This window comes from Phoca vitulina, unplaced genomic scaffold, assembly GCF_004348235.1.
Source record: "Phoca vitulina isolate PV1807 unplaced genomic scaffold, GSC_HSeal_1.0 scaffold1, whole genome shotgun sequence".
In the NCBI taxonomy this organism is placed as follows: Eukaryota; Metazoa; Chordata; class Mammalia; order Carnivora; family Phocidae; genus Phoca; species Phoca vitulina.
In genome coordinates, this window is record NW_022589704.1 from 43,679,672 (window position 1) to 43,706,219 (window position 26,548).

Consider the following 26,548-nt stretch of genomic DNA (forward strand, 5'->3'; position numbering starts at 1 on the left):
TGAAAAGTTGTTTAATTTTGTAAACTCGTGTGTGATTTATTGGAGAATTGCAGAAATCTCCTAAATGATAATGTTCTCATCCTTCCAAGACAGTTGTTTTTAACTTCAGCATGTATCAGACTCACCTGGAGGGTTTGTTAAACACAGATTTTTGGGCTCACCCCACAGTTTCTAATTCAGTACGTCTGGGGTGGGGCCAACAATTTGCATTTCTGACATGTGCCCCTGGGATGCTGGTGGTGCTGGTCCAGGAGCCACACTTTGAGAACAGCTGCCCCCAAGCAGATAAGTTGACCCTCACCTGAAGGAAGTAAGTCTAAGAAAGTGATTTAGTAAATTAGCAGTAGGTGGAAGGTGCATGTCCTCTTCCCCTCCACCAGATGGCAGTCCTGGAGCCAACAGGAAGGAAAGGGAAGACCTTCAATTCAGAATTATTTGGGGACTCTGAATACTCAAATACATTTTTGAGATGTAAAAGTTAACAGCAGATTTTAAATAACAGTTGAGTAGAAATTGGAACAAATAAAGTTAATATGATTATAGAGAGTCTGGTAAGGAACTTAGTTGTACTTAGGTTTTTCTGTTTTTTAGCAATTGGTCCAGAGCTTTGGGATCTTTAAAATGCTGTGCACGGTGCTGTGCACTTGCATTTGGTAGGTTTACATGAACTTTCTTTGAATGAGCTAAAGTTCTATCTCACGAATGAAAGTAGGACTTGAAGCCAGGTCCGTATGTCTCTATGCCATAGGTGGTGCTTGAGCTGTTGGAAAAGACTTGCCAGTCTGGTAGCACTGTCTTTAACCTTGAACTGGCGTTTGGGTACTGGTCTCATTAGGGAATTCTGGGTTATTCTGGATCTAAAGAAATTAGTGCTTAAATTTTTCATTCTTAATTCAATTTTATTTTTGGAAGTTTTTAAGTTCAAAAAAATTTTTAAAAAATGGTGCTTCAGGATAAATATAGCTCAGATTTTAAAAGTCTATATGAAATCCCTATTTAGAAAATACCCCAAATAAGCTAGTATCTGTCACTTCAGTTTAATTTTTATAAAATATTGATTTTAATGACAGCTTGTTTGTGCTTTGGAATCATTTGGGGGAGCTTCAAACAAAATACTTATGCCTGTGTCCCACCTCCAGAGTTTGGGTTAACTGGTCTTGGGTGTGACCTGGGCTTTGGAATGTTTATTAGAGTTTCCAGGTGATTCTAATGTGCAGACAAGTTATGGAATTACTGGGCTAGAATAATATTTTACTTGTGGTAAGACAAATTCAAAATATGCTAGTCTAGAAATGTGAAGTGTGACTGATTTAAACAAATCAGCGATTTCCCTTTTTTGGGGGGGTAGTAGTATCAATTTAAATGTAATAGAAGAGGAAAGTAAGACTCCTGGAAAGATGTATTACAAATATTTTTATAAATTCAGTCACCTAAAATGTAGCTACAATGGTGACAATGGGCATATTACCTTTTTTTCATGGCTCAGCTAAACAGTTGTCCCTCAACTCTCAAAGTATCCTTGAAAAATTAGTAAATTGGTGATTTATGAGTTCCCTTTGATAGTATATGTATCTATACATGTGCACGGTCCTTAATCAGCCTGCTGCTGCTACAGATTCCACCTTTGACTTGACTTCGTACATCTCAACTTTCACTTGTTTAGCATGCATCCCAGTATATCTTAATAACACTATTTTTATATGCATCTCTCTTCACTATACTTTGAGTTGCTTGAAGGCAAGAGCAATATCTTTTGGGGGACTTTTTAAAAAGGCCTGAATCGTAGGGGCACCTGGGTGGCTTAGTTAAGCGTCTGCCTTTGGCTCAGGTCATTATCCCAGGGTCCTGGGATCAAGCCCTGCAATGGGCTCCCTGCTCAGTGGGGAGCCTGCTTCTCCCTCTCTTACTCCCTCTGCTTGTGCTCACGCTCTTTCTCTCTGTCAAATAAAATCTTAAAAAAAAGCCCGGAGCATAAAAATACAATTTGATGAATTTTCACAAACCGAACGTATCCATTTCACTGGCACCTGGATCAAGAAAAAAATGATAGTACCAGCATCTCAGAGGCCCTCCTCATGCCCCTTCTAGTCACTGCCCACCCTCATGCTGCTTTTACTTATTTAATTGTAATGTACATGAACTACTGAAATGTACTATTCTGAAGTCTGTAGCTCAGTTAACTTTTGCATATGTATACAGTCCTGTAACCATCATCTGGATAGAGATAATTTCTGCCACTCCAGATTTCCTCCTGCCCGCCCCCCCAACTTCCCCCATTCTCCACCATTTTGACTTCTATTATTACCGATCACTTTTGCCAAACTGTGTCTTAAGCTTTGTATGCCTAGCCTAACAAAACTTAGAAGTGTGTTATGTTTATTTTATAGCTTGCTTTCTTTTTGTAATTTCTATCATGACTACTTTCCATATCATAAGTATTATTTATATATTTTTAAATAAATATTTTTATTGGCTTTGTATTGGTTTTGTATAGATGACCGTTTATAAAATATTACTAGAGGCGACTGGACCAAGTTGCTGCCTGCACCCTTTGCCTCCCCCATCCCCAACCCCACCAAGGTCAATAAAAAGGAACTCAACTTCAACGACAGTGGAGCCCATGAGACCCCAGAAAAATAACAGCAAGGAGCAGTTGAATACATTAATGAAGTACAGAAGGCAGTAGACTTGAACAAGCCAATGAGATTTTGCAAGTAGAATAGACACTGCTGACCACTTTTTTCAGAAGAGGTTGGAATTGATTGTCCAAATCCTACATTTTTGGGTTAACATTTGTCACTCATCCACAAGTGTCTGCACTGCATTATTTGACAAGAGTTGAAGTGACAGAATTTGAAGGTATTAAATCAGGTTACAGAATAGATCTTTATTTTGATGGAAAACCTTACTTTGAAAATAAAGTTCTTTCCAAAGAATTTCATCCAAATGAGAGTGGTGATCCATCTTCAAAGTCCACTGAAATCAAATGGAAATCTAGAAAGCACCTGACAAAATGTTCAAGTTAAATGCAGAATAAAGCCAGCAGGAAGAGAGAGCATGAGAGACCCAGAGAGCTCTTTCTCTGGTTTACTGATGATTCTGATGGAGGTGCAGATGAGTTCAGGAGAGGTCATCAAAGATGATACTTGGCCAAATCCATTATAGTGCTACTTGGTTCTTGACATGATGATGAAGGAGATGAACATGATGATGAGTGGGAGGAAGGAGAGGAGGATGAAGGAGAAAGGAATAATGGAACTCTAATGGATTCTAACCTTTTTAAATTTTCTCCAGGCCCCTGGAGCAAGTTACAGTCTTCCCAACTCCCCCACCTCTTGTGTTCGGTTGCTCTGTTTTTTTTGAGGTCCCTTCTCCTACCTTGGTTTTCAATTTATTTTTTGGGGAAATACCTTGAACAGAATACAGTGGGAAAAGAACCTCTACCCTTTTTTGTTCCAAATTCATTTTTTTTGTAATACCTTTTAGAAGAGGCTAGAACAAAAGGAAATATGGTATTTATACATTGAGACATGACTACCAACATTACTGTGTTCATTGTATTCTACATTTATTTCAGGTTTAATTCATTCAAAAGAACTGATATCATACTGCAACATTTGGTAAGTTTGGATTTTGTTTTGTTGGCATTGTTAGATTATGATGTGCAAGGTAAAATGTCATTGTTAGGGAAGTAGAGGAATACTGGCAGATTTTGTTGCCCTTCATGCACCATGGTTCCCAATTTTATAGGTCAAGACTTGACACATAACTAGGAGATGGTATAAGGTTATGAATAAGAGTGTGGACCTTCAAGTCAGAATGCTTGGGTTTAAATAATGGGTCCACTACTTAATCTTGGGTAGATTACCTCATCTCTCTCAGCTTCCTTTTAGACATGATAAGATGGGGATAATAGTATCTATCTTAGAATGCTTGTGAATAATACATATTTCATTTAAAAATCTAGCACCAGTGCTTGGCATGTAATCATTTTATACTTCCTAGCTACTATTGTACTTATAATATTCTTCCAAAGCTTAGATGCCTTTAGTACCCTTTCAGAGCTTAGATGTTTTTAGTTTACCATTTTGAGAGGAAGAAATAATTTTTATTCATTTTTGTATCTCTGTGCTATGGACTGAATCTTTGTATCACCCCAGAATTCATATGTTGAAATCTAATTCCCAATGTGATGGTATTTGGAGGTGGGGGCCTTTAGGAGATGATTAGGTCAGGAGGGTGCTGTTCTGATGAAAGGGATCAGTGACCCCATATATAAGAGAGACTCCAGAGAGCTTTCTCACCTGTTTTGCCTTGTGAGGGAGGACACAGTGAGAAGACAGCCTTCTGTGAACCAGGAAGAGGGACGTCATGAGGCACTGAATTAGCAGGTGCCTTGATCTTGGACTTCCCAGCCTCTAGAATTGTGAAAAGTGTTGTATAAGCCACCCAGTCTGTGATATTTTTCTTATAGCAGCCTAGATGGACTAAAATACTCTTGTGAGGCCTGACAGGTACCTTGCACATAAAAATAAGTTACTCTGATTTGCGCTTACTGTACGCCAGGTGCTCTTCCAAGTACTTGGTATGTATTAGCTCGGTTGATTCTCATTATGGTCCTATAGAGTAGATGCTACAGATCTTTTTTCTACAGTTCTGAAATCTCAAACTCAAAAGTTTGTGGTTAGTTTGTGATAAATGCATTTTGTGACAAAAATCTGACTTGAACGTACTTGAAGCTCTTTTTTCTTCATCCTAACAAGTGCATATGTTCATAGTTTGATGCAGAAGTGTTAAAGCGTTTTATTGTAGTGTGCTGACTAGATTCCACTGGGGATTTTTTTTTAATAGTATTAATATGTATTGTGTTACCTTTCCAAAATCTAGAAAATTTTCTGGATTTCAAACCACATCTTGACCCAAGGGTTTTTGGTAAGGGATTATGGCCTTACCCCTATTTAATGGGTCAGAAGTTGAGGGTCAGCGAGGCTATGAAATATGCCTCAATGTCATGCAGCTGGTAAATAGGACGTGGGATTTGAATCCAGTCCGGCTCCATAGACTTTCCTGCCGTGCTGTATAGCCTGAGGCAGAGTGGGTGTTAAGTAGCTATTGCAGAATGTGTCTCAAGCCTAAGTGCAGATGAGCAAATGAAGACTGCAATCACCCTTCCTACCCTTAATTATTTTAGTACATTCACATGGGATCTGAGGAGTTTCCTGGAGAAAGAACATGAAACAATGTTGCCGATTCATGTTTACACATATGTCCACAGGTAGAATAGAAAGATAAGACAGAATCCAGTTCACCTGGACTATGGTTACCTAAGGCATCAACTATATTGAGGGAAGGAAGGTAAGCTGAACTTTCATCAGGGTCTGAGGGCTGAATCGTCTTGTTCCCAGTGTTGGCTTTTAGATGCACTTGAGATAGGCTGTTTCCCAAGCAGTCCTTCTGTGACCCTGATGTCTGCGTCTCTATGACTCTAAAATCTGTTTTCTGTTGTATAATATGCTTATTCTAGGTGGCAAGAATGGTGACACAGGAGAATGGCGGTTACATTCAGGGCTTGCTGAGTATCCATTATAAGGAGTGCTATGCAATGGTGGGCCTGGAGAGTTGACCCAGGATTGGATGTGGAGAGACTTGAAGCCCGTGCCAAATAACTTGGATGTTTTTGAAGTTGATAGCGAGTCGTAGACCATTTTTGAATGACAGGGACAAGATTAAAATTGTGTTATAGCAAAATTTCTCTGATGGCAATGTGAAGGATAGACCATTGGCAGAGGTTCTGGAAATCTGCCAGGAAGGAAAATTGTAATAATCCTGCATGGCTACAATATAGGACTAGAATGGAATGGATAGATAAGAGAGTCATTTTAGAAATAGATTCTCTGGTACTTGGTAACTGCCTCAAATTGTTGGCAGAGAGGGGAGGAGAACAAGTAGGAATCAGATAGCACCAACATTTTGAGTTTGAGAAAATGGTGATGCCGTAACCTTTTATAGGGAACAGAGGACGAGAGACAGATTTGTTGGGGAGAAATTTGTTGGTAAATTGGTTTTTACCAAATTGAGCATGGGGCACATGTAGTTACTCCTGTAATTCTAGTAGGCAGTTGGAAATAGGGGCCTGGGCTTCTGGAGAAGTAAAGATAGAGATGAAGGTTTGAGCCAGCAGCTTAGAGGTAATAATTGAAGATACAAAGTAGAAGGTATCACAAAAGGTGAAAGAATAGAGCACAGCTCTCTAAAGTATTGCCATGTGGAGGAATTTACTGACCCAGTTTGAAGTCAGGAAGGATTGAGTGAAGCTTGAGTAATCAGCATTTATTAAATGTTGTTTGACACTAAGAATCTTGTGCTTTGGTGTCCTATTTGGGTTACAGTGATTTAAATTTAATGGCATTCAACATTAGCTGGAAATTCATGTAAATCTTAGGAGTGGGAAGGATATGTGATTGGATAAAGAGGAAAGTCACAGGTCAAAAGAAATCATGTTCTGCTTAAGGTAGGATTTTTTTGGGGTCTGTCTTTGGGTTGCAACCTTGTTTGATGGCAGCGGATGTTACAGATAACGAAAGGTGTATACTTAAGATTGGGATTTGGGTATCGACAATGTGCAGCTTGCTTTAGGCTTATGTTATAGCAGGACTGCATCACTAGAATGATGGATTGTTCATTCAGCTTATTAAACATTTTTGGGATACCTGCTGTGTACCAGGTATTGGATTTTCCTCAAAGGAAAGGTTCATTTCTCACAATGTTTATGAAGGCTCTAAAGTGTTTTCCAAAATGCAGCCTGCTAAATACAAATCCCAAGAGGTAAATATTCCATGAAAAAAAAAAAGTTTAATCAAATAAGAAAACTGCTCATTGTATTTTAAAAGTTTACGTTTAATATTTGCATGTTAAATACAAAAAAAATGTCTTACAGGAAAGAAACTTATTTACGTTGGTTTAAGTTTTTTCCCCAAGCTGATTTGACCATGAGTCATTTTATCCTTCTACATAGCAGCGGTAATCATCCTTTTTCACACTTTGGGAAATGTTGCTACTATGGATTTTGCCAGAATAGTTCCATGTTCTAGCAGAGTAGTTACTCTAAAGTTGTGTGTGTTTTAGGGATTTTATTTTGGCAGACTTCATGTATTCAGTTCAGCAGAGCTGTGTGTTGATGGTGTTCATTCATTTTAGCAAGTTTCCTTCATTTCTCTTTTGAATAGATGTAAATAATGGGTCACTCAGGCCTTACAGGAGTGGAAAAAGTTCTGTGGAGTGGGTTAAAGTGGGTGAGATGATATCATTTGAAGAAGATAATTGGGAGAGTCAGTTTAGGGGCTATAATGGTTAGAGCATTAGTTCTAGAATGAGATAAACCTAGGTTTGAATCTTGGTCCTGCCCCAAAGCTGTGTGATTCCAGGCAAGTGATCTAACTTCTGTGGGCCTCAATTTCCTTATCTGTGGAAGGGAGTTCCTGGTATATAACTCATTAGGGGGGTTTTGAGGATTAAGTGAAGAGTTTAGTCAAGTGATTAGCATAATGTCCATGGAAAACTTAAATAGCAAGTTGAAAATAAGGAACAGCTTTTGCTGATTGCCTAAGAAAATATTTGAAAATAAAAGTAAATGTGAACCTGTTGTCTTTTCTGGATGAACAATAAAGATTTAAGGAAGTTCTAATTCCCACCTTAAATTGCTTTTCCTCCTTTAAAATAGCTCTGGCAAGAAGCATTTCTTCTTTCCCTTCTCCGTTCCCCTTTATCCCTTCTGTCTCCCCCTTCTCCCTGCCCCCCAACTTTGGGTTGTACGAGAATTTCATTTCTGACTCTAGTCTCTGTAATCTTCCCTAATATGATAAATTTTTCTCCATAGGAACCTTTTCTAGGTTTTAGTTAAAAATCTGCGATATTTTTGGAAAAGGGATTTAATTTTTTTCTGCAGAATTAACATAAATTATGCTAATACTGGAAAGTTCATTTTTTTTTCTTCTATCCTTTTGTTTGAATGATTTTGATTAATGCATTAATAGTTGTTTTCAGGTTTTGAGAAGGCCATGAATTTTTTCAGGTAGGAAAAAAAATCCTTTTATTTGTTCATTTACATCATTCCAGTGGCATTACCAGGAGATTCTGGAATGTTCTTTGCTCAAAGTCTGACCCTCTGTAAATGTCCTGCAAAAACACTTGGAGATCCATGCTTAAAAATATTCCTGCATCATTGTAATAGTAAAAATTGAAAATTACTCAATGTTTATCAGTAGGGGGACTGATTAAATTGATACGTAAGAATGCACAGCTGTAAAAAATAGGTAGCATGCATGTGCAATCAGCAAAATCCTGGGAAATTTTATAGGTTAAGTGGCCTGTTGTTTTCAACAAATTGTAAGGAAAAGAGAGGGGTGAAGGGAGAACTTGTAGATTAAAAGACTTGAAAAACAGGGATTCTTGGGTGGCTCAGTTGGTTAAGTGTCTGACTCTTGATTTTTGTCTCAGGGCACGATCTCAGGGTTATTGAGCTCAAGCCCTGCATTTGGCTCAATGCTGGGCATGGAGCCTGCTTAAGATTCTCTCTCTCCCTCTCCCCCTCACCCATTTCCCTCTCTTAAAAAAAAAAAAAGAAAAGTTGAAAAATATATCCGTTAAAAAAACAGATGGTATGTTTTTGCATGTACACTTTGTGTTTACTGTAAAAACCAGGATAGTTATATTTTTATAGAGAGGGAGAGGGCTGTGGCTGGGATGGGGCAGGTGGAGGGCCAAGGGCTTTTGGGGCTGGCTGGACAACATTGGGTTTGGGATTTGATTTTTTTACCCCAATTACAAACTAATAGTTAGCCTTTCACTATTTTATGGATGCTGGCAGAAGATGTAAAACTCTTGAGTTAGAGACCAAGGATTTTGTTATTAGTGGCACATGGGGCAGCGTTGAGCATCATGTTTGTATTGGTTTTCCCTTGCTCCCCAAATTCCACCGGGGGTGACAACATGGAAGGCCCAGATGAATGCTTGCATATGCAGCGGATTGCATTACAGGACAGCAATATTGAATATGGGGAACCTGCTGGTTTGTAGCAGTCTGTAAGCAAGCCTGCTCTCCTGTCCCAGAGGGAGACATCATCTTTTCTTTAAAGTTGCTTGCAGCAAATACAACCCTGAAAATGACCCAGGCAAAGAGAGAGGTCAGGCCCTTGGGTTCATGACATATATAGCATTAAAGTACAAGGAAACCTCAGGGCCCATGGCAGATAGCTTCTTCTAACAGCCAAGTTAGAAATAGGGTCATTGCAGACATAAATAGTAAAATGAGGTCATACTGGAGTAGGGATTACTGGACTAATCCAATATGACCATTGTCCTTATATAAAGGGAAAATTTGGAGATTGGTATACTGGGAGAATGCCATGTGAAGAGTGGAATTAGGCTGCTACAAGTCCAGGAACTATCAGAAGCTAGGAGACCAGCCTGGAACAGATCCTTCCCCTAACCATCTTTAGAGGAAATATGGTCCTGCTGATGCCTTGATCTCAGACTTGTAGTCTCCAGACTGTGAGACAGTAACTCTGTTGTTGAAGTCACTTAGTTTGTGGTACTTTGTTACAACAGCTCTAGCAAATGAATACAATTCCCATGGTATGTTTGTCAAAATTAAGAACACTGTTATATTATTATTAACTTTAAACTTTATTTGGATTTCACCAATTTTTCCCTTAATTTTCTGTTCCAGGATCCAATCCAGAATACCATATTGAATTTCTTTGTCATGTCTCCTTAGTCTTTTCTGGTCTGTGACAGTTTCTGAGTCTTACTTTTTATGACCTTGAATGTTTGGGGGGGGGGTAGTATTAGCCAGCTAGCCTATAGAATATCCTCTAATCTGGGCTGTGTCTGGTGTTTTTGTTTTGTTTTTAATAATTAGACTGCAGTTAAAAGTTTTTTGGAGAGCATATCACAAAGGAAAAGCCCCTGTCTCATCACAGTGTAACAGACAGTATCTGTGGGTTTTGATGAATGTATCTGGGATGCATGACAGTCACATAACATAGCTGGTGATGCTGACCTTTATCACTTGGTTAAAGATGTGTTTGTTGGGTTTCTCCTCACTAAAGTTATTTTCCCCTTTTCACATTTTGTTCTTTGGAAGCAAGTTCAGCCCACACTCAGAGGGTGAGAGGAGTAAGCTCTGCCTACTGGAAGGGGAATTTCTACATATATTATTTAGAAATCTTCTGTAAAGAAGATCATTCTCCATTTATTCAGTTATTTATATCAGAGTGGACTCATTGATATTTTATTCTTTGGGTTATACCCTAGTATCACATTATGTTGTTACTCAGATTCTTCTAGCTTTGGCCATTAGGAATTCCTTCATTTTGGCTCTTGTGTCCTTTTGATACGATCCTATCCTTTTAATATATATGTTTTTAACACCTCCTTCCTTTTTGGTACTAGAAGGTGTGCTCTGGGCTCCTCATGTTTTTCTTATCTGGAGTCAGCCATTTCTCCAAGGAGCCCTGGTTGTCTTTATTGGAGAAAAGCATTTAGAAATCAAGATCTGAGCTCTGGGAGTGCTCTTTGATACTGGGGGAGAGAGCTAGGATTATGTGTGCACAGCAGAATATATAAACACTGTATACTAACCCATGTATCTATCCATATCTATGGTTGTTTCTCTATTCTGTGTATATATAGATAAGCTAAGCATGAGTTCATGCTGATGACATCCCCAGTCCCACGGGGCAGAGTTCATTATAGCTTCCCTTCTTCCCTTCTTGCCTATCTGTAACTTGCCTCTTACTTGTTTCACCTCAGTGTACATGCAAGGCAGTTTCAGAATTGTTAACCACCCCCCATGAAAAAACGAATCTACCAACTAGAGCACAGTATTGATGACAGTTCCTTTTGTGTTCAGATGACTGTTTTCCAAAGTCACTTAGGCCAGCTCCCCTGCAGCTACCACCACGATTGCTCAGTGAGGTCATGTCATACATGTGTAATTCAATTAGATTTGTCACAGTCTGCGTTCCGTGTTGGAATCCCCGACATCTTAGCTGTCTTCAGTGTATATAGGCTATACAAAAGAAAAAGGTTTACCTTTTGTGACATACATGTCTGTGGGTTTTGACAGATGCATAAATCATGCCTCCACCACCCCAAGACCATATAAGCAGTTCCATCACCCTAAAACTTCCCCTGTGCTTCCCCGTAGTCAGCTTCTCCTACCCCCAACCACTGACCTGTGTTATCCCTCTATAGTTTTGTCCTTTATAGAATGTCTTATGAATGGAATCATACAATATATAGACTTTGGGGTTTGGATCCTTTCACTTGACAAAATGTATTTAAGATTCATCTATGTTGTGTGAATTGATAACTTGGTCCTTTTTATCACTGAATGGTATTCCATTTTGGGATAAATTGTCCATTTCTGTGTTGAGGAGCATTTTGGTTGCTTTCAGTTTTTATCAATTATGAGTGAAGCTGCTAAACATTTTTGTACAGGTTTTTGTGTGAACCTAAATTTTTAATTCACTTGGGTAAATACGTATGGTGCAACAGCTGGGTTTTATGGTAAAATTTATAAAAATTTGCCAAATTTTCTCCCAAAGTGGTCGTATGATTTGACATTTTCACCAACAAAGAATGAACGTGTCTGTTGTTCTCTATCTTTGGCAGCATGTTATTGCCTGTTTTGGGATTTTAACCATTTTAATGTGTGTAGTGGTATCTCATTGTGGTTTTATTTTGCATTTTGCTAATGATCCTATAATTTTTGAGCATTTCCTGTGTTTGTCATCCTTCTATGTTTGGTGAAGATCCTCAGATTTTTTTTGCCCATTTTAATATTGGGTTGTTTTTCCTACTGGGGCGTGTGTTTTTTTTTGTTTTGTTTTTCAAGAGAGCGGGGGGGGGGGGGGGAAAGAGTGTGTGAGTCAGTGGTGGGGAGGGACAGAGGGAGAGGAAGAGAGAGAATCTTAAGCAGGCTCCGTGCCCTGCATGGATCCTCACACGGAGCTCAGTCTCCTGACCCTGAGATCACGACTTAGCCAAAATCAAGAGTCGGACGCCTAACTGACTGAGCCACCCAGGTGCCCCCTTTTTACAAAGTTTTAAGAGTTGTTTATATATTCTGGATGCAAGTCCTTTATGAGATACGTGAAAGGCAAGTATTTTCTTCCAATTTCTGGCTTGTCTTTTATTCTCTTAATAGTATCTTTTGCAGAATGGAAGTTTTTAATGTTGATGAAATTCAGTTTATCAGTGTTTTCCTTTTATGGATCATGCTTTTGTTGTTGTATTCCATTAAGCCTTAATGTTTGGAAGGCACTGTGAACCAGAGTTTCAGGGATGTGGCCCTCACAAGTGTTCCTGTCTCTCCTCCAGAGATAGGCTGCTTTTTTCCTCCTTTTCCTTTGCTCCCTGTTTCTTTTCCCCAGTTGTGGTTGGTAAACACTGAAGTCATTGGCAATGTTTTTAAGGTGCTTCTCCCTTGAGATTAAGGCTTTTATTTTGTAGGCTTCCATATCCTTCCCCCACTTAGTGAGGCTCCACCAGAACCCTGGGCTACAGGCTTTGAAGTCCTTCCTCACTCCCCTGTAAATTTAGCCTTTTGTATGGAAGATGAGGGGAAAAGATTTAGCTGTACCTGTTGTTTCTCTACCCCATCCAACACCACACAGAGGTGCCTTCTCCAGTCTTCCCTGGGAGAGCCTGGTTGGGTTCCAGGAGGAAAAGCCAGCCAGAGTGGAAATCCCTGCATGACTGTAACCCCTAGGAGCTTCATACTATTACATTTGCCCACACTTGGCCTCTAGCAAGTCATCAAAAATTCTAATTAATCTTCCTGAAAGCTGTTGCCTTCTCCCTGAAGGCACCTGTCACTCTCCAGATTTTATTGCAGCCATTTGCCCTGTCACCTCAGTTCTCTGATTGAGCTTACCAGAAACCATTACTTTGCAGTCTGTTCAGCTTTTTTCTTGTTACAAGGTCAGGATGAGCATCTTTTCAGCTCTCAACATCTCTGAGCTATCTTTTCAGCTCTTAACATTGCTGAGCTGAAACCAAATAATAAAGTTTTAAAGGATTGCCTCTGGCATTGCGTGATAATTTATATAAACTGTTCAGTGAAAATGATCCTGAAACATTTTTTTTTTTCTTTTTGGGCAGGGGGCTGGTAAATCTGACTTGGTTCAAACAGAAATTTAATTAGTATGGAGAGAAAGTTTATTAATACTTGTATTTAACATGTTTATATGATATGAAAACTTTCATCTGTATTTTAAGATTTAGAATGATGTGGGTATCTAAAGTGCAGCTTTTATAGTGTATCATCTGTCTTTTCATATGAGTAAGGGTTAATCCAGGAAATAGAACCACTGTGGGTATTGAAGGAAAGCAGTTGCCTCTTCCTTTGAACACAGCTAGGTATCAAATCATTCCAAACACCCAGGAAGTCCATCTGAAGACTGAAAGAACAAACTGCACAACCAGAGGGAAAAGAGAGGCCACGTAGTGGAAGATAGGAGGTGTGGAGACCTGATTTGGGGGAGAAAAGAATCATGGGTGCTTTGGAGGCGAGGGGGCCCTGATTAGGGAGAGAGGAAAGAGACTGAGTGCGAGTGCAAGTGTGCACACAGGGCACAGGGCATTACACAAGAAGAGCACTTCCCCAAAACAGAGGGGCTGAAAATCGCAAGTTTTTTTACAAGCAGCAGAGCTCAAAGTCTGAAGTTGTAGAAGTTCGTGCCATCACTGGGGTGGAGCCTGGGGGGTATAGAGGTGCTACGTGGAGAAGGAGGGCAGAGGCGCAGGAGAGGACAGCGTGGTCTGAGGATCCCCTGGGTTGCACTGGGAGACAGTTCCCCTTCTTGGGGTGTATTTGGGAGACATGGCACTGCCTCTCCAGGGACAAACGAGCAGTAGGCGCCATTGAGCTGCCCTGTTCATTAGCATAGGAGTAGAGACAGCTGCTGAGGGCAGCTAACCTGGAGGTCGGCTTTTTGCTGCATTTAACCATAAACTCCAAGCCCCTGTGCATTCATGCAACTGTCCTTCTGGGACAAACTGGCACCAGCCACAGCCCAGTGAGAACCTCACCCAGAGGATCAGCGCACATTGGCGCCATGCTGTGTCCCTAAAATGTGGAGTTTTGAAACCCAGCCAGCATGCTTGAGATAAAACGGAGCACTGGGCCACCGGGTGGGCAGACAGCTTGGACAAAGACAGGGTGAAGGCAGGGATCTGAGGGAAGCCTGGGACAAATGAGGGGAGACTGTTCAGCAGACACTCACAAAAGAGAAAACAGAGGCAGGCATGAGCTCCCTTCTCTGGGGACAAGAGAGCTGGCTGATGTCATTTTTACCCCCCACCCATCAGCACAGACGGGCTTCAGTGAGCAGCACAGTGCCCACAGTGGAGGCTTGAGCCGCATACACCAAGCCTCGCCTCCCTGCGCTGTGCTTTTTTCACTAGGGCAAGTGTGCCTGAGAGAGCAGCAGTGAGCCCCTCACCCAAAAGCCCCCCCCCCCCCCCGCTGCCTCTCACCTGCCAGTCTATTGACCATAGAGTGCTGCAAAGCTTCAGCTCTAGGGGAAATAGGATCTAGCTGCTTTTAAGAAGCAGACCAAAACACATCGAGTTAAAACTTGCCACACAGTGGACTAAGTCCAAATATTCCCCACTGTAGGCAAGGAGAAACTCTGCAGAGGACTGACCTGAAGAAAAGAGCAGTGAAAACACAACAGCAGAGTGCACACAGCATATACCAGAAACCCTTTCTGAAGTGTCAGGCCCTGGGCAGTATATGACCTCTTCTTAATAAAGCCATTACTCTCAGGAGCAGGAAGCGTAACAGGCTTTCCTAACACATACACAGTTACCTAGACAAAATGCCAAGATGGAGGAATTCATCCCAAAAGAAAGAACAAGAAGAGGTCATGGCCAGGGATCTAATAAAAACAGATAAAAGTAATATGCCTGAACCAGAATTTAAAACAACAATCATAAGGATACTAACTGGGTTTGAGAAAACCATGGAAGACTCCAGGGAGTCTCTTACTAAAGAGATAAAAGACCTAAAAACTAGTCAGGCCAATATAAAAAATGCTATAGCCAAGGTGCAAAAGTGGATGTAATGACCACAGGATGGAAGAAGCAGAGGAATGAATAAGTGATATAGAAGATAAAATTATGGGAAATAATGAAGCTAAGGGGTGTCTGGGTGGCTCATTTGGTTAAGTGGCTGCCTTTGGCTCAGGTCATGATCTCAGTCCTGGGATCGAGTCCTGTGTTGGGCTCCCTGCTCTGTGGAGAGTCTGCTCCCTCTCCCTCTGCCCTTCCTCTTGCTCGTGTGCACACGTGTTTGTGTGCTCTCTCAAATCTTTAAAAAAAAAAAAAAAATGAAGCTTAAGGAAAGAAAAATATTGGATCATGAATGTAGACTTAGGAAACTCAGCGACTCAATAAAGCTTAATAACATTCGTATCATAGGAGTCCCAGAAGAAGAAGAAGAGGGGAAAAAGAGAAGGTTTATTTGAGCAAATTATAGCTGAAAACTTCCCTAATCTGGGGAAGGAAACATATCCAAATCCAGGAGGTACAGAGAACCATCAAAATCAACAAAAGCAGGCCAACACCAAGACATATCGTAGCAAATTTGCAAAATACAGAGATAAGGAAAGAATCCTGAAAACAGCAAGGGAAAAGAAATCCTTAACCTACAGGGGAAGATAGATAATGTGAGCAGCAGATCCCTCCACAGAAATTTGTCAGGCTAGAGGGGAGTAGCATGATATATTCATTGTGCTGAATGGGAAAAATATGCAGCCAAGAATACTTTATTCATCAGGGCTGTCATTCAGAATAGAAGGAGAGATAGAGTTTCCCAGAAAACAAAAACTAAAAGCATTTGTGACCGCTAAACCAGCCCTGCAAGAAATATTAGAGGGGACTCTCTGAGTGGGAAAGAAAGACCAAAAGCAACAAAGACTAGAAAGGAACAGAGAAAATCTCCAGAAACACCAACTTCACAGGTAATACAATGGCACTAAATTCACATCTATCAATAATCACTCTGAATATAACTGGACTAAATGTTCCAATCAGACATAGGGTATCAGAATGGATAAAAAAATAAGACCCATCTATATGCTGCATACAAGAGACTCATTTTAGACCTAAAGACACCTGCAGATTGAAAGTGAGGGGATGGAAAACCATCTGTCCTGCTAATGGACATCAAAAGAAAGCCAGAGTAGTCATACTTATATCAGACAAACTAGATTTTAAACCAAAGACTATAACAAGAGATGAAGAGCACTGTATCATAATAAAAGGGTGTATCCAACAAGAAGATCTAACGATTGTAAATATTTATGCACCCAACCTGGGAGCAGCCAAATATATAAATCAATTAATTATAAGCATAAGGAAACTCATTGATAATAATGCAATAATAGGGGACTTTAACACCCCACTTACAGCAATGGGTAGATCATCTAAGCAGAAAATCAGCAAGGAAGCAATGGCTTTGGATGACACACTGGACCAGTTGTACCTTACAGATATATTCAGAACATTTCATCCTGAAACAGCAGAATACACATGCTTTTTGCATGCACATGGAACATTCCCTAGAATAGATCACATACTGGGTCACAAATCAGGCCTCAACAAGTTCAAAAAGTGAGATCATATCATGCATACTTTCCAATCACAACACTATGAAACTTGAAGACAACCACAAGAAAAAATTTGGAAGGACCACAAGTACATGAAGGTTAAAGAACATCCTACTAAATAATGAATGGGTTAACCAGAAAATTAAAGAAGAAATAAAAAAAATACATGGAAACAAATGAAAATGAAAACATGATGGTCCAAAATCTTTGGGATGCAGCAAAAGTGATCATAAGAGAGAAGTATATAGCAATACAGGCCCACCTCAAGAAGCAAGAAAAGTCTCAAAGGGGAGCAGAATATACCACCCTTAAAATCTGTCACTTTGGCATGTGAATTATTTTGAGTTGAAGGCAATCAAGATCCAGCAGACTCAGGAAACACTTTTTCCCTCCCTCTCAACTGCCTGAAAGAAATTAGAAAGGAGGATTGTACCAGGAGGATAGCAGGGATACACATAGTATAACTTTTTTATATTTGAGACTTATCTGCATGGCAGAGCAAATATTAAACAAATATTAAACTAAACATTTGCTCTTTTTACCTCCTGGTGAATTGCTTTCCTACCCCTTTGAAGCCTCAGACCCTGTTTCTTTCCTTAGCTCAGGATGGTTTATGAGCCTCAGTTGCTTGGCTGCCTTTGGGTCTCACATCTTTGTGGGGCCCCCTTAAGAAATGAAAATTTTCTACTGTTAATCTGTCTTTATTACAGGGGGGCTCTTAGCTAAGAACCTGGAAGGGTAGAGGGAAAATTATTTTTTCTCCCCTACAGTTTTATGGAATAAAAGGTAATGGGAATAAGATCTTCCACAATACTGACAGAAGGTATGAAAGGGTCTAGAGGAGGAGTTGGAGGGTCAGACCACAAGTGGGTCAGTAGGAACTTGGAAAAAAATCTGAGAAGCCAGGCACTTCCAACTGGTAGAGTCGGACTGGGAAAGAGAAGGTGATAGTGAAGTCTGGGGAAGGCTTTGTCTGCTTGTGGACTTGGTATCCCTTTTGGTCTGGTTTCTTTTGTGATTTTTGTGTATAGTTTTCTTTTACCACTTTCTTTTTTTTTTTTTTGGTACCAATAAGGTAAGAAAACAAGTTATATAGCTTAGTACTTTTTTTTTTAACAGATTAAAAAATAGACTTATTGTTATTTCTAAAAGTCAGAACTTAGAGGATGAATAAACACAACAACAGATGTATAAGAACATAAGTAGAAACACTGTTTTACAACAGTGTGTACTGAAACACATTTATGTACTGGAAACTATGAAAAATAGCTCTCTTTAAATGATTTAACATTTGCTCTTCCTTATATACAGTTGAATTTCCAGTGGGAGAACAAAGATGCTCGTGGCTCTCTGGGCCTTCCTTCATGAAAACCCTTCCTTAAAACCTCTGGAGTGCTCCATGAAGCCAGTGTATGGTTTAGCAGGAAATAGGGGCTGCTGTCAGTGCACACGTATATGCATGTTGTCCTGTCTTCCCAACTCCCCCACGCATGTGGGATCATTACAGGGGTTCAGGGGACCCTATAGTCAAACAAGGAAGTCCTCTGGAATAAAGCCTATTAATGAAATTCCCTTCTGGAAATGGCTTGGTACCTTTTAAATCTAATTTATTACTCCTATTTTTAAAAAAAATATTTAAAATATTGGTTTGAATAGGTAGTAAATATATGTGGTACAAAATTCAAAAAGTTCAAAGGGGCCATACAGCAAAAAGTCTTCCCACCCCTCTCTCATATGTCTGATTTTCATTTCTGGAGGCAACCATTTTAGCAGTGTCTTATGTATCTATCTAGAGATACATTCTATATGTAAATATGTATGTGTTCATGAACAGAGTGAGTGGGTAGCATTGTAAACACACTGTCTTGATTATTCATAGTCCAAGTAGTTCTAGGACTAGGTTCTATTATAAATCAGTTGACTCCATTCATTCAAAAATTAAAAGATTTAATTACTATGTGTATACTTTGTATATACAGTGTATATACTTTTGGTATGTATATTTTGCTTATCTACAGAATCTAAATAATTTTAGAAATCTTTGTTGGAAGTACCTAGTAATCCATTTGATGAGTTACCATTGTGTGAAAGATTTGCATCGATGTACAGGCATATATCATATTATTGTGTTTTGCAGATACTGTGTTTTTTACAAATTGAAGGTTTGTGGCAGCCCTGCATCAGTAGAGCAAATCTATTGATGCTATTTTTCCAACAGCATTTGCTCACTCTGTGTCTCTGTGTCACATTTTGGTAGTTCTCACAGTATTTCACATTTTTTCACTATTGTTTTGGTGAACAATGATCAGTGATCTTTGATGTTACTGTTGTAATTGTTTTGGAGGCACCATGAACCGTGCCCGTATAAGATAGTGAACTTAATCGATAAATGTGTCTGTTCTGACTGCTCCATTGATCTCCTGTTCTTTCATCTCCCCCTCCGTAGGCCTTCCTATTCCCTGAGATACAACAGCATTGAAATTAGGTCAATTAATAATCCCACTGTGGCCTCCAAGTGAAAGGAAGAGTCACATGCCTCACACTTTAAATCAAAAGCTAGACACGATTAAGCTTAGTGAGGAAGGCATGGCAAAAGCCAAGATAGGTCAAAAGCTGGGCCTCTTGCACCAGTTAGTCAAGTTGTGAATGCAAAGGAAAAGTTCTTGAAGGAAATTAAAAGTGCTACTCCAGTGAACACATGAGTAAGAAAGTGAAATAGTCTTTCGCTGATACGGAGAAAGTTTTAGTTGGGATAGATCAAACCAGCTACAATATTTTTTTAATCCAAGCCTAATCCAGAATAAGGCCCTCTCTTCAATTCTATGAAGGCTGAGAGAAGTGAGGAACCTGCAGAAGAAAAGTTTGAAGCTAGCAGAAGTTAGTAACATGAGGTTTAAAGAAAGGAGCCATCTCCATAATGTAAAAATGCAAGGTGAAGCAGCAAATGCTGATGTCTAAGATGCAGCTAGTTATCCAGAAGGTCTAGCTAAGATAATGAAGGTGACTACACTAAACAAGATCTTCAGTATAGTTGAAACAGGCTTCTATTGGAAGAAGATGCCATCTAGGCTTGCATAGCTAGAGAGGAGAAGTCAGTGGCTGGCTTCAGAGCTTCAAAGGACAGGCTGACTTTCTTGATAGGGGTTAATGCAGCTACTGACTTTAAGTTAAAGCCAATGCTCATTGACCATTCTGAAAATCCTAGGGCCCTTAAGAATTATGCTAGATCTGCTTTGCTTTAAAAATGGAACAACAAAGCCTGGATGACAGCGTATCTGTTTACAATATGATTTACTGAAAATTTTAAGCCTATTGTTGAAGCCTACTGCTCAGAAAGGAAGATGCCTTTCAAAGTACTGCTAGTTGACAATGCACCTGGTCAGCCAAGAGCTCTCGTGGAGCTTGCTCACACAGCATCTGTTCTGCAGCCCTGGATCAAGGAGCAATTTTGATTTTCAGTCTTATTATTTAAGAAATGTATCTCATAAGGCTATAGCTGCTATAGAGAGTGATTTCTTTGATGGATCTAGGCAAAGTAAATTGAAAACCTTCTGGAGAGGATTCATCATTCTAGATGCCATTAAGAACATTCATGATTCATGGGAAGAGGTCAAAATATCAGCATTCACAGGAGTTTGGAAGAAGTTGATTCCAATCCTCATGGATGACTGAGGGGTTCAAGACTTTAGTGGAGGAAATAACTGCAGAAATGGTGGAAATAGCAAGAGAACTGAAATTAGAAGTAGACCTGAAGATGTGACTGAATTTCTGGCAACTTCATGATAATTTCATTTAATGAATGAGAAGTTGCTTCTTAGGGATGAACAAGGAAAGGGGTTTCTTGAGATGGAATCTACTTATGAAGATGCTGTGAAAATTGTTGGAATGACAACAAAGGATCTAGACTGTTACATAAACCTAGTAGATAAAGGAGCAGCAGGGTTTGAGAGGATTTTGGAAGTTCTATTGTGGGTGCAATGCTATCAGACAGCATTGCATGCTACAGAGAAGTTGTGAAAGGAAGAGTCAACCAATACAGCAAACTTGACTGTTGTCTTATTTTAAGAAATTACCACAGCCACCCCAACCTTCAGTACCTTCCACCCTGATCAGTCAGCAAACACCAACATTGAGGCAAGACTCTCCACCAGCAAAAAGAATCTGACTCACTTAAAGTGCAGATGATGGTTAGCATTTATTAGCAATAAATTACTTTTTTTCTTTTCAGAATGTCAGCTTTATTCAGTCATAAAGCAAGGTTAACATAATTATCAAGCAGGTTCTGACTTCCAAAATTGATGATATTTTACTGCGTATTTAACTTGGCTGCTTCTTCAATGTGGCCTCTTCTCTCCTTTTAGTTGTGGAGTTTGTTCTGTCAGTCTTCAGGTTGATTTCTGGGGTATTTAGAATGATTTGGTTATTATCTAGTTGTGTTTGTGGGACAAGATGAGCCTAGGGATCCTCCTACTCCATCATCTTCCTCTCAATAAGTTACTTTTTAATTAATATATGTACATTGTTTTTTCAGACATAATGCTATTCCATACTTAATAGACTACAGTATAGCATAAAAGTAACTATGTGCATTGGGAAAACAAAACAAAAATCATTTGACTTTATTGCAACATTTCCTTTATTGTGGTTGTCTGGAACTGAACCCACAGTATCTCTGAGGTGTACCTGTATGTGGTTTGATGTTGGCTTGTGACAAAACCTTAATGCATTTTATCCTAAAGTTTTTCTTTTTTTACACAGAGAATGTCTAAGCACACGGAGGCAGCAGAAGTACTATTGGAAAGAAAAGGTTGTGCAGGAGTGATAACACTAAACAGACCAAAGTTCCTAAATGCACTGAATGTTAGTATGATTCGGCACATTTATCCACAGCTGAAGGTTTGTAATTTCCCTAAAGAAATTATATGGATCCTTTTAGAAGTGTATCTCAATAGAACATTTCTGGTATTCTCTTCCATAGAATATCTGGGATCAGCACCCAAGCCCTGTTGATTTCTTGTCTTCCGTGCTTTCCCTGTGTGATTATCCTGGAGCCTCCCTAGTGACAGGGAGTTCATGGCTTCCTGAGATAGCCCCTTCCACTTTTACATAGCTCCACGTTTCTTTTCTGTGTTTTGCCACTGTACTTCTCTGACCTTTTAACCAGTGGTACTAGTTCTGCCTCTTGGGATATGAGTATACAATCCAATCTCCTTACATGTGACAGCTTTTTTTTTTTTTAAGATTTTATTTGAGACAGAGTAGGAGAGCGCTCACAAGCAGTGGGGAGAGGGAGAAGGAGAAGCAGACTCCTCGTTGAGCAAGGAATCCGTTGTGGGATTCGATCCCAGGACCCTGAGATCAGGACCTGAGCCAAACACAGATGCTTAACTGACTGAGCCACCCAGGCGTCCTCATCGTCCCCATGTGATAGCTTTTTGACAGCTGTTTTTGAACTGCTTGGCCAGCCTATCTTAGAGAAGGCTATAAGCTTTTCTATTCTAAGTGAACTACATGGTGCAGTGGAAAAGCATGACTTACAGTCCGACTACTTTATTTAAAACTTGGATTTCTTTTTATTAACTGTGTAGTTTGGCAGTGTTAATCTCTCTGTTCGTCATTTTCCTCAGCTGTGAAATGGGGATGATTCTATCGAACAGGACTGTTGTGGAGATGAAGTGAAATAGTATACCTCACATGGTCAGCCACAAAGACTAACTCTCCCCTGGTTACCAGTTCCTTAATTTTCATTTGATGAGTCTCTCTTCCATACTGTTGTGTCTGTTTGGGACACCGTATAATATGTCTTTAAATGTAATAAAGAGAAATAAGCCAAGTGTTTCAGATTGGAATTAGACCGTATAGTGGAGGAAAGTAGAAACTTCCATGTTAGAATGCCATATTTCTGTTAATGTCGTCCAATATTGCATTAGCCTTTTGGACAGCCATATCTGTCCAGCTACATCTCTTCCAAGTAGGTTTATATTTCTATTCGCAAGTGTAGAATTTATAGAGCTCCTGTTGATTTTTTAGGCTGTTGTTGTCTTTTGAATTTCCATTGGGTCTCTTGACTCTTTCATCCTACTTATTTATTAGCTGTCCTTAACCAACCTCAAATCACTTCAAGATTTGATCAGTATAAGTGGTTTCACTCGATTGCTTATAAATTTGTCAGTAGGACAGAGCCCTGTATCACCGCAATAGAAAGGTTCTTGCTCTGTTTTTTCACCAGATATATAAGCTTCTGTAACATATTTTTAAGCCCATATTTTTTTCATTTTGGTCTCAAAGTTGTCATGGCAAAGATTTCAGATGCCATCATGCAATTTGGATCACAAAATGTATTCATCTAGCAACTTGTTGAGATAGTCTCTAATTTATGTCAGAAAAGAAAATGAAGTTGGGATCCATTCTTCTGGATGTACTTTATAAAGCTGGTACTTTATATGTATTGATACATATCTATCTATATAGATGTGTATATATACATATGTATGCATATAGATTTTTTTTGTAGTTAGTATTTATAATATGCTTTTACCATCTTTTACTTTTTCTTTTGGATAGAATTGGGAACAAGATCCTGAAACTTTCCTGATCATTATAAAAGGAGCTGGTGGGAAGGCTTTCTGTGCTGGGGGTGATATCAGAGGTAAAAACTACCCCCCCAACCTAAATGTTTCCGTCTCTCCAATAGACTGATAAAACTAATAGGAAATTTTTGTAATACTTTGTAATTTGCTTTACATCTAAGAATTTTTTTTTGTTATAATGACTTAGCCATTGTAGTTAAATATTAGAAAAATGAGAATAGCTTTTTTTTTTTAAACTACATATGTGCCCTTCATATATCCTGTCTTTCTCCCTGAATCATCCTAAACAAAATGTCCTGTTATGTGAGTCCACTTTTTATTTTAGGTTAGCTGATGTTCAGCAGTTTAATTTGTCCTATAACCTGACAATCTGGCCATGTTGAGTGACTTGTCATTCTCCAGATATGACATTCCTTCACATGTTTCCTCGACTGTGCCTGTGCTTTCCCCCAGTGCATGATCCCAAAGCAAGAATGTACTTAATTATAGAATTCATCCTGTTAATATATTTTTACAGGTGTTTAAGTAAACATGCCAAGATGGGATAAAAATATTTTCTTTTCTAGTTCTTTAGGTCAATCTGTATACATTTAACTATTAAAGACAAAAGAGAGAAGAAATGTTTGGTCTCAGGATCAAAGTCATGTACCTCTCACCACTGGTTGTCAGTATTTTATATATACTGAAAACTGTTTTTGCATTTTGTATTTTGTTTGTTATGGAACTGATTAGAGTCCAGGGATGGTTTTTTCTTTGTTTTTGTTTTTGTTTTTGTATTTGTATGTGTGTATATATGTGTAGGTGTATATCTATATATCTCTATACACGTATATATAAATATATATATATTTTTGTATTGTGTTAAAGGCAGTATGGTTTGGATTGATCTATTTTCCAAATTTACAAGTTTACATAAACCATTATATTTGGAATGGGAAGAAACAAGCTTGATTTAGGACATAATTTCAGATACCTATTAAATTTAAAGTAACTGAATTTTAATGTTTTAATTCTATCAATTTTTATTCTATTTTTAATTCTTAAATTTTTTAATTGCTTAGATAGATTTGTTAACCGAATTGTGTTTGGATTTGTTTTGCCCACAACATGAATATTTTTAAAATATTGTTTTCCAGCATGAAGCTAACCTTTCTTCTGGAGTTGGGTCTGTGATCTTGTCAGTTTACAGATGGGCAGAGCCTTATGTATTGTTTTTAGCTGCTTCTGTGAGCTATTTTTGCATATAGGTGTAACTTTATATTGATGTTTGGAAATACAGTTACAAATTACAGATTTATTTTAGTTAATGTGTATAAAGCAATGGTCTTCAATTCCAGGAAATTTAGTTGCTTTAAAGATCATAGTCCAAGATGATAAACGGGCACTCAGAAAAAATTTTTTTAAATGTGATTATGAATGTAATTTATTTTAACTTCTGTGGAATTAATTGATTAGAATAAAAGAGTAAATCAAAGAAGATTTTTGAGGTAAAAGAGCTTCATTCTATAGGCAATATAATTTGCACTCTTGTCCTTTTAGAATTGCTAAGTAGTGGTAAAGACTGAATAAGAAACAATAGATGAGGGTTTGGGGGTGTACATATATCAGTGAAATCCCCAGAAGGACAAAAATAGACACCAAATCTTTCTTTTAAAATCCAGGAAAAGAAGTGAACATTTGGAACATTTTGAAGGCGGATATATCAGACTTCTAAAATCAGTCTAAAAATCTGTAGTCAATAATTTTTATGTAACTATTTCCCATAGAAGAAGAAATATGTTTATATTTTAATTTGTATTTTAATAGATAATTCTCCTAAGATTTAAAGACAGGAAGGATATGAGCTTGCAGTGTATGGAAGAGAATGGTTTGATAGTAGTCATACCATTGGCTGGAATAGGAATACGGTAGATGCTCAATAAATGTTTTATGGTGAAATGAATGTGGCAGAAATACTTGACTAGATGGAATATATTGTAGAGCTGGGAGTGTATGTACACACATGCACACATGTACTTATATTTTTCTGTATGTATAATGTGCTTTGTGTTAAGCCATATTACCATTGAAATGTATATCCAGCAAATGTTTATTCAAGTGCTACAGAAAAGAGTCAAAATGAATTTTGTAGCAATATATAAGTTCTAAATGAGGTATAACACTTTTTAAGAAGTCCTTAAGAATTTTTGTCTTGAAGTTTTGACAATGGACCATGGATCTAGGGCTAACTGTGTCTGTGGCATGGACACTTCAAAACTTTAACAAACCATTCTAGAGTTTCCCCAGGACTTAATATCACAATATTTTAAATTTATTCTCTTTGACTGTATTAACTAGAAAGCACTTTTTTTAAAAAAAGATTTTATTTTTAAGTAATCTGTATACCCATCATGGAGCTTGAACTCACAACTCTGAGATCAAGAGTTGGCATGCTCTACCAACTGAGCCAGTTAGGCGCCCCGCTAGAAAGCACTTCTTAAAAAATTTGTAATCTTTCCTTTTTCCCCTTCCTTCCTTCCTTTTTTTTTTTCTTGTAGCGATCTCCGAAGCTGGAAAGGCAAACCAGAAGATAGCTCAAGATTTCTTTAGAGAAGAATATATGCTGAACAATGCCATTGGTACGTGTGTTCCACTGAGAGCTTTGAAAATGGAATCAAGAGGGGCGCCTGGGTGGCTCAGTCGTTAAGTGTCTGCCTTCGGCTCAGGTCATGATCCCAGGGTCCTGGGATCGAGCCCCACATCAGGCTCCCTGCTCGGCGGGAAGCCTGCTTCTCCCTCTCCCACTCCCCCTGCTTGTGTTCCCTCTCTCTCTGTCAAATAAATAAAATATTTAAAAAAAAAAAAAAGAAAATGGAATCAAGAAATAAGCTGCACAATATTAATTGTTAAAAATATCAGACACTCTTATTTACTCTTTTATGTACTATATGTCAGGCATAAGTAAAGCTGATTATTCGGCTCATTCCAGGACAATTCACACTTTAATATTAGTAAGCTGTACTTAATCACTATTTGTCCTACAATCAATATGAAAACATGGATTCTGATCATACAACTGGCTTTCTTGGAAAACAGAAAACTTGGGTCTCAGTTTTCTATGTAAAATGAAATACCATTTCTTAATTCTTGAGGAACTCTGGCATGAAAGTGTCTTCATAGTTGATGTTCCAGATTTCACTGGAAGTGAAGCAGTACTTTTTATCAAACGTGTTTCAAATGTTAAATTGCAGGGAATAAGATAATAAATAGTTATGTTCCCACCAGCCAGAATGAACAGAC

General features: G+C 38.7%; 1 protein-coding gene across 11 annotated transcripts in view; it reads left to right on the forward strand.

The window, feature by feature from the left end:
- HIBCH (3-hydroxyisobutyryl-CoA hydrolase) overlaps positions 1-26,548 on the forward strand; it is a 182,610-nt gene that overhangs the window by 81,781 nt on the left and 74,281 nt on the right. For 8 of the 11 annotated variants that reach the window (XR_004299749.1, XM_032406112.1, XM_032406122.1 and 5 more), the window contains 4 exons: positions 3,578-3,620; positions 21,438-21,575; positions 23,244-23,328; positions 25,807-25,887. Coding sequence is in view for 10 of the 11 variants with exons in the window: in XM_032406112.1 (XP_032262003.1) it covers positions 3,578-3,620; positions 21,438-21,575; positions 23,244-23,328; positions 25,807-25,887 (347 nt within the window). In the remaining variant the exon portion in view is untranslated. Of the gene's footprint in view, positions 1-3,577; positions 3,621-5,275; positions 5,356-21,437; positions 21,576-23,243; positions 23,329-25,806; positions 25,888-26,548 lie in introns of those variants that run through there. The other 3 variants (XM_032406139.1, XM_032406105.1, XM_032406133.1) reach the window with 2 other exon arrangements.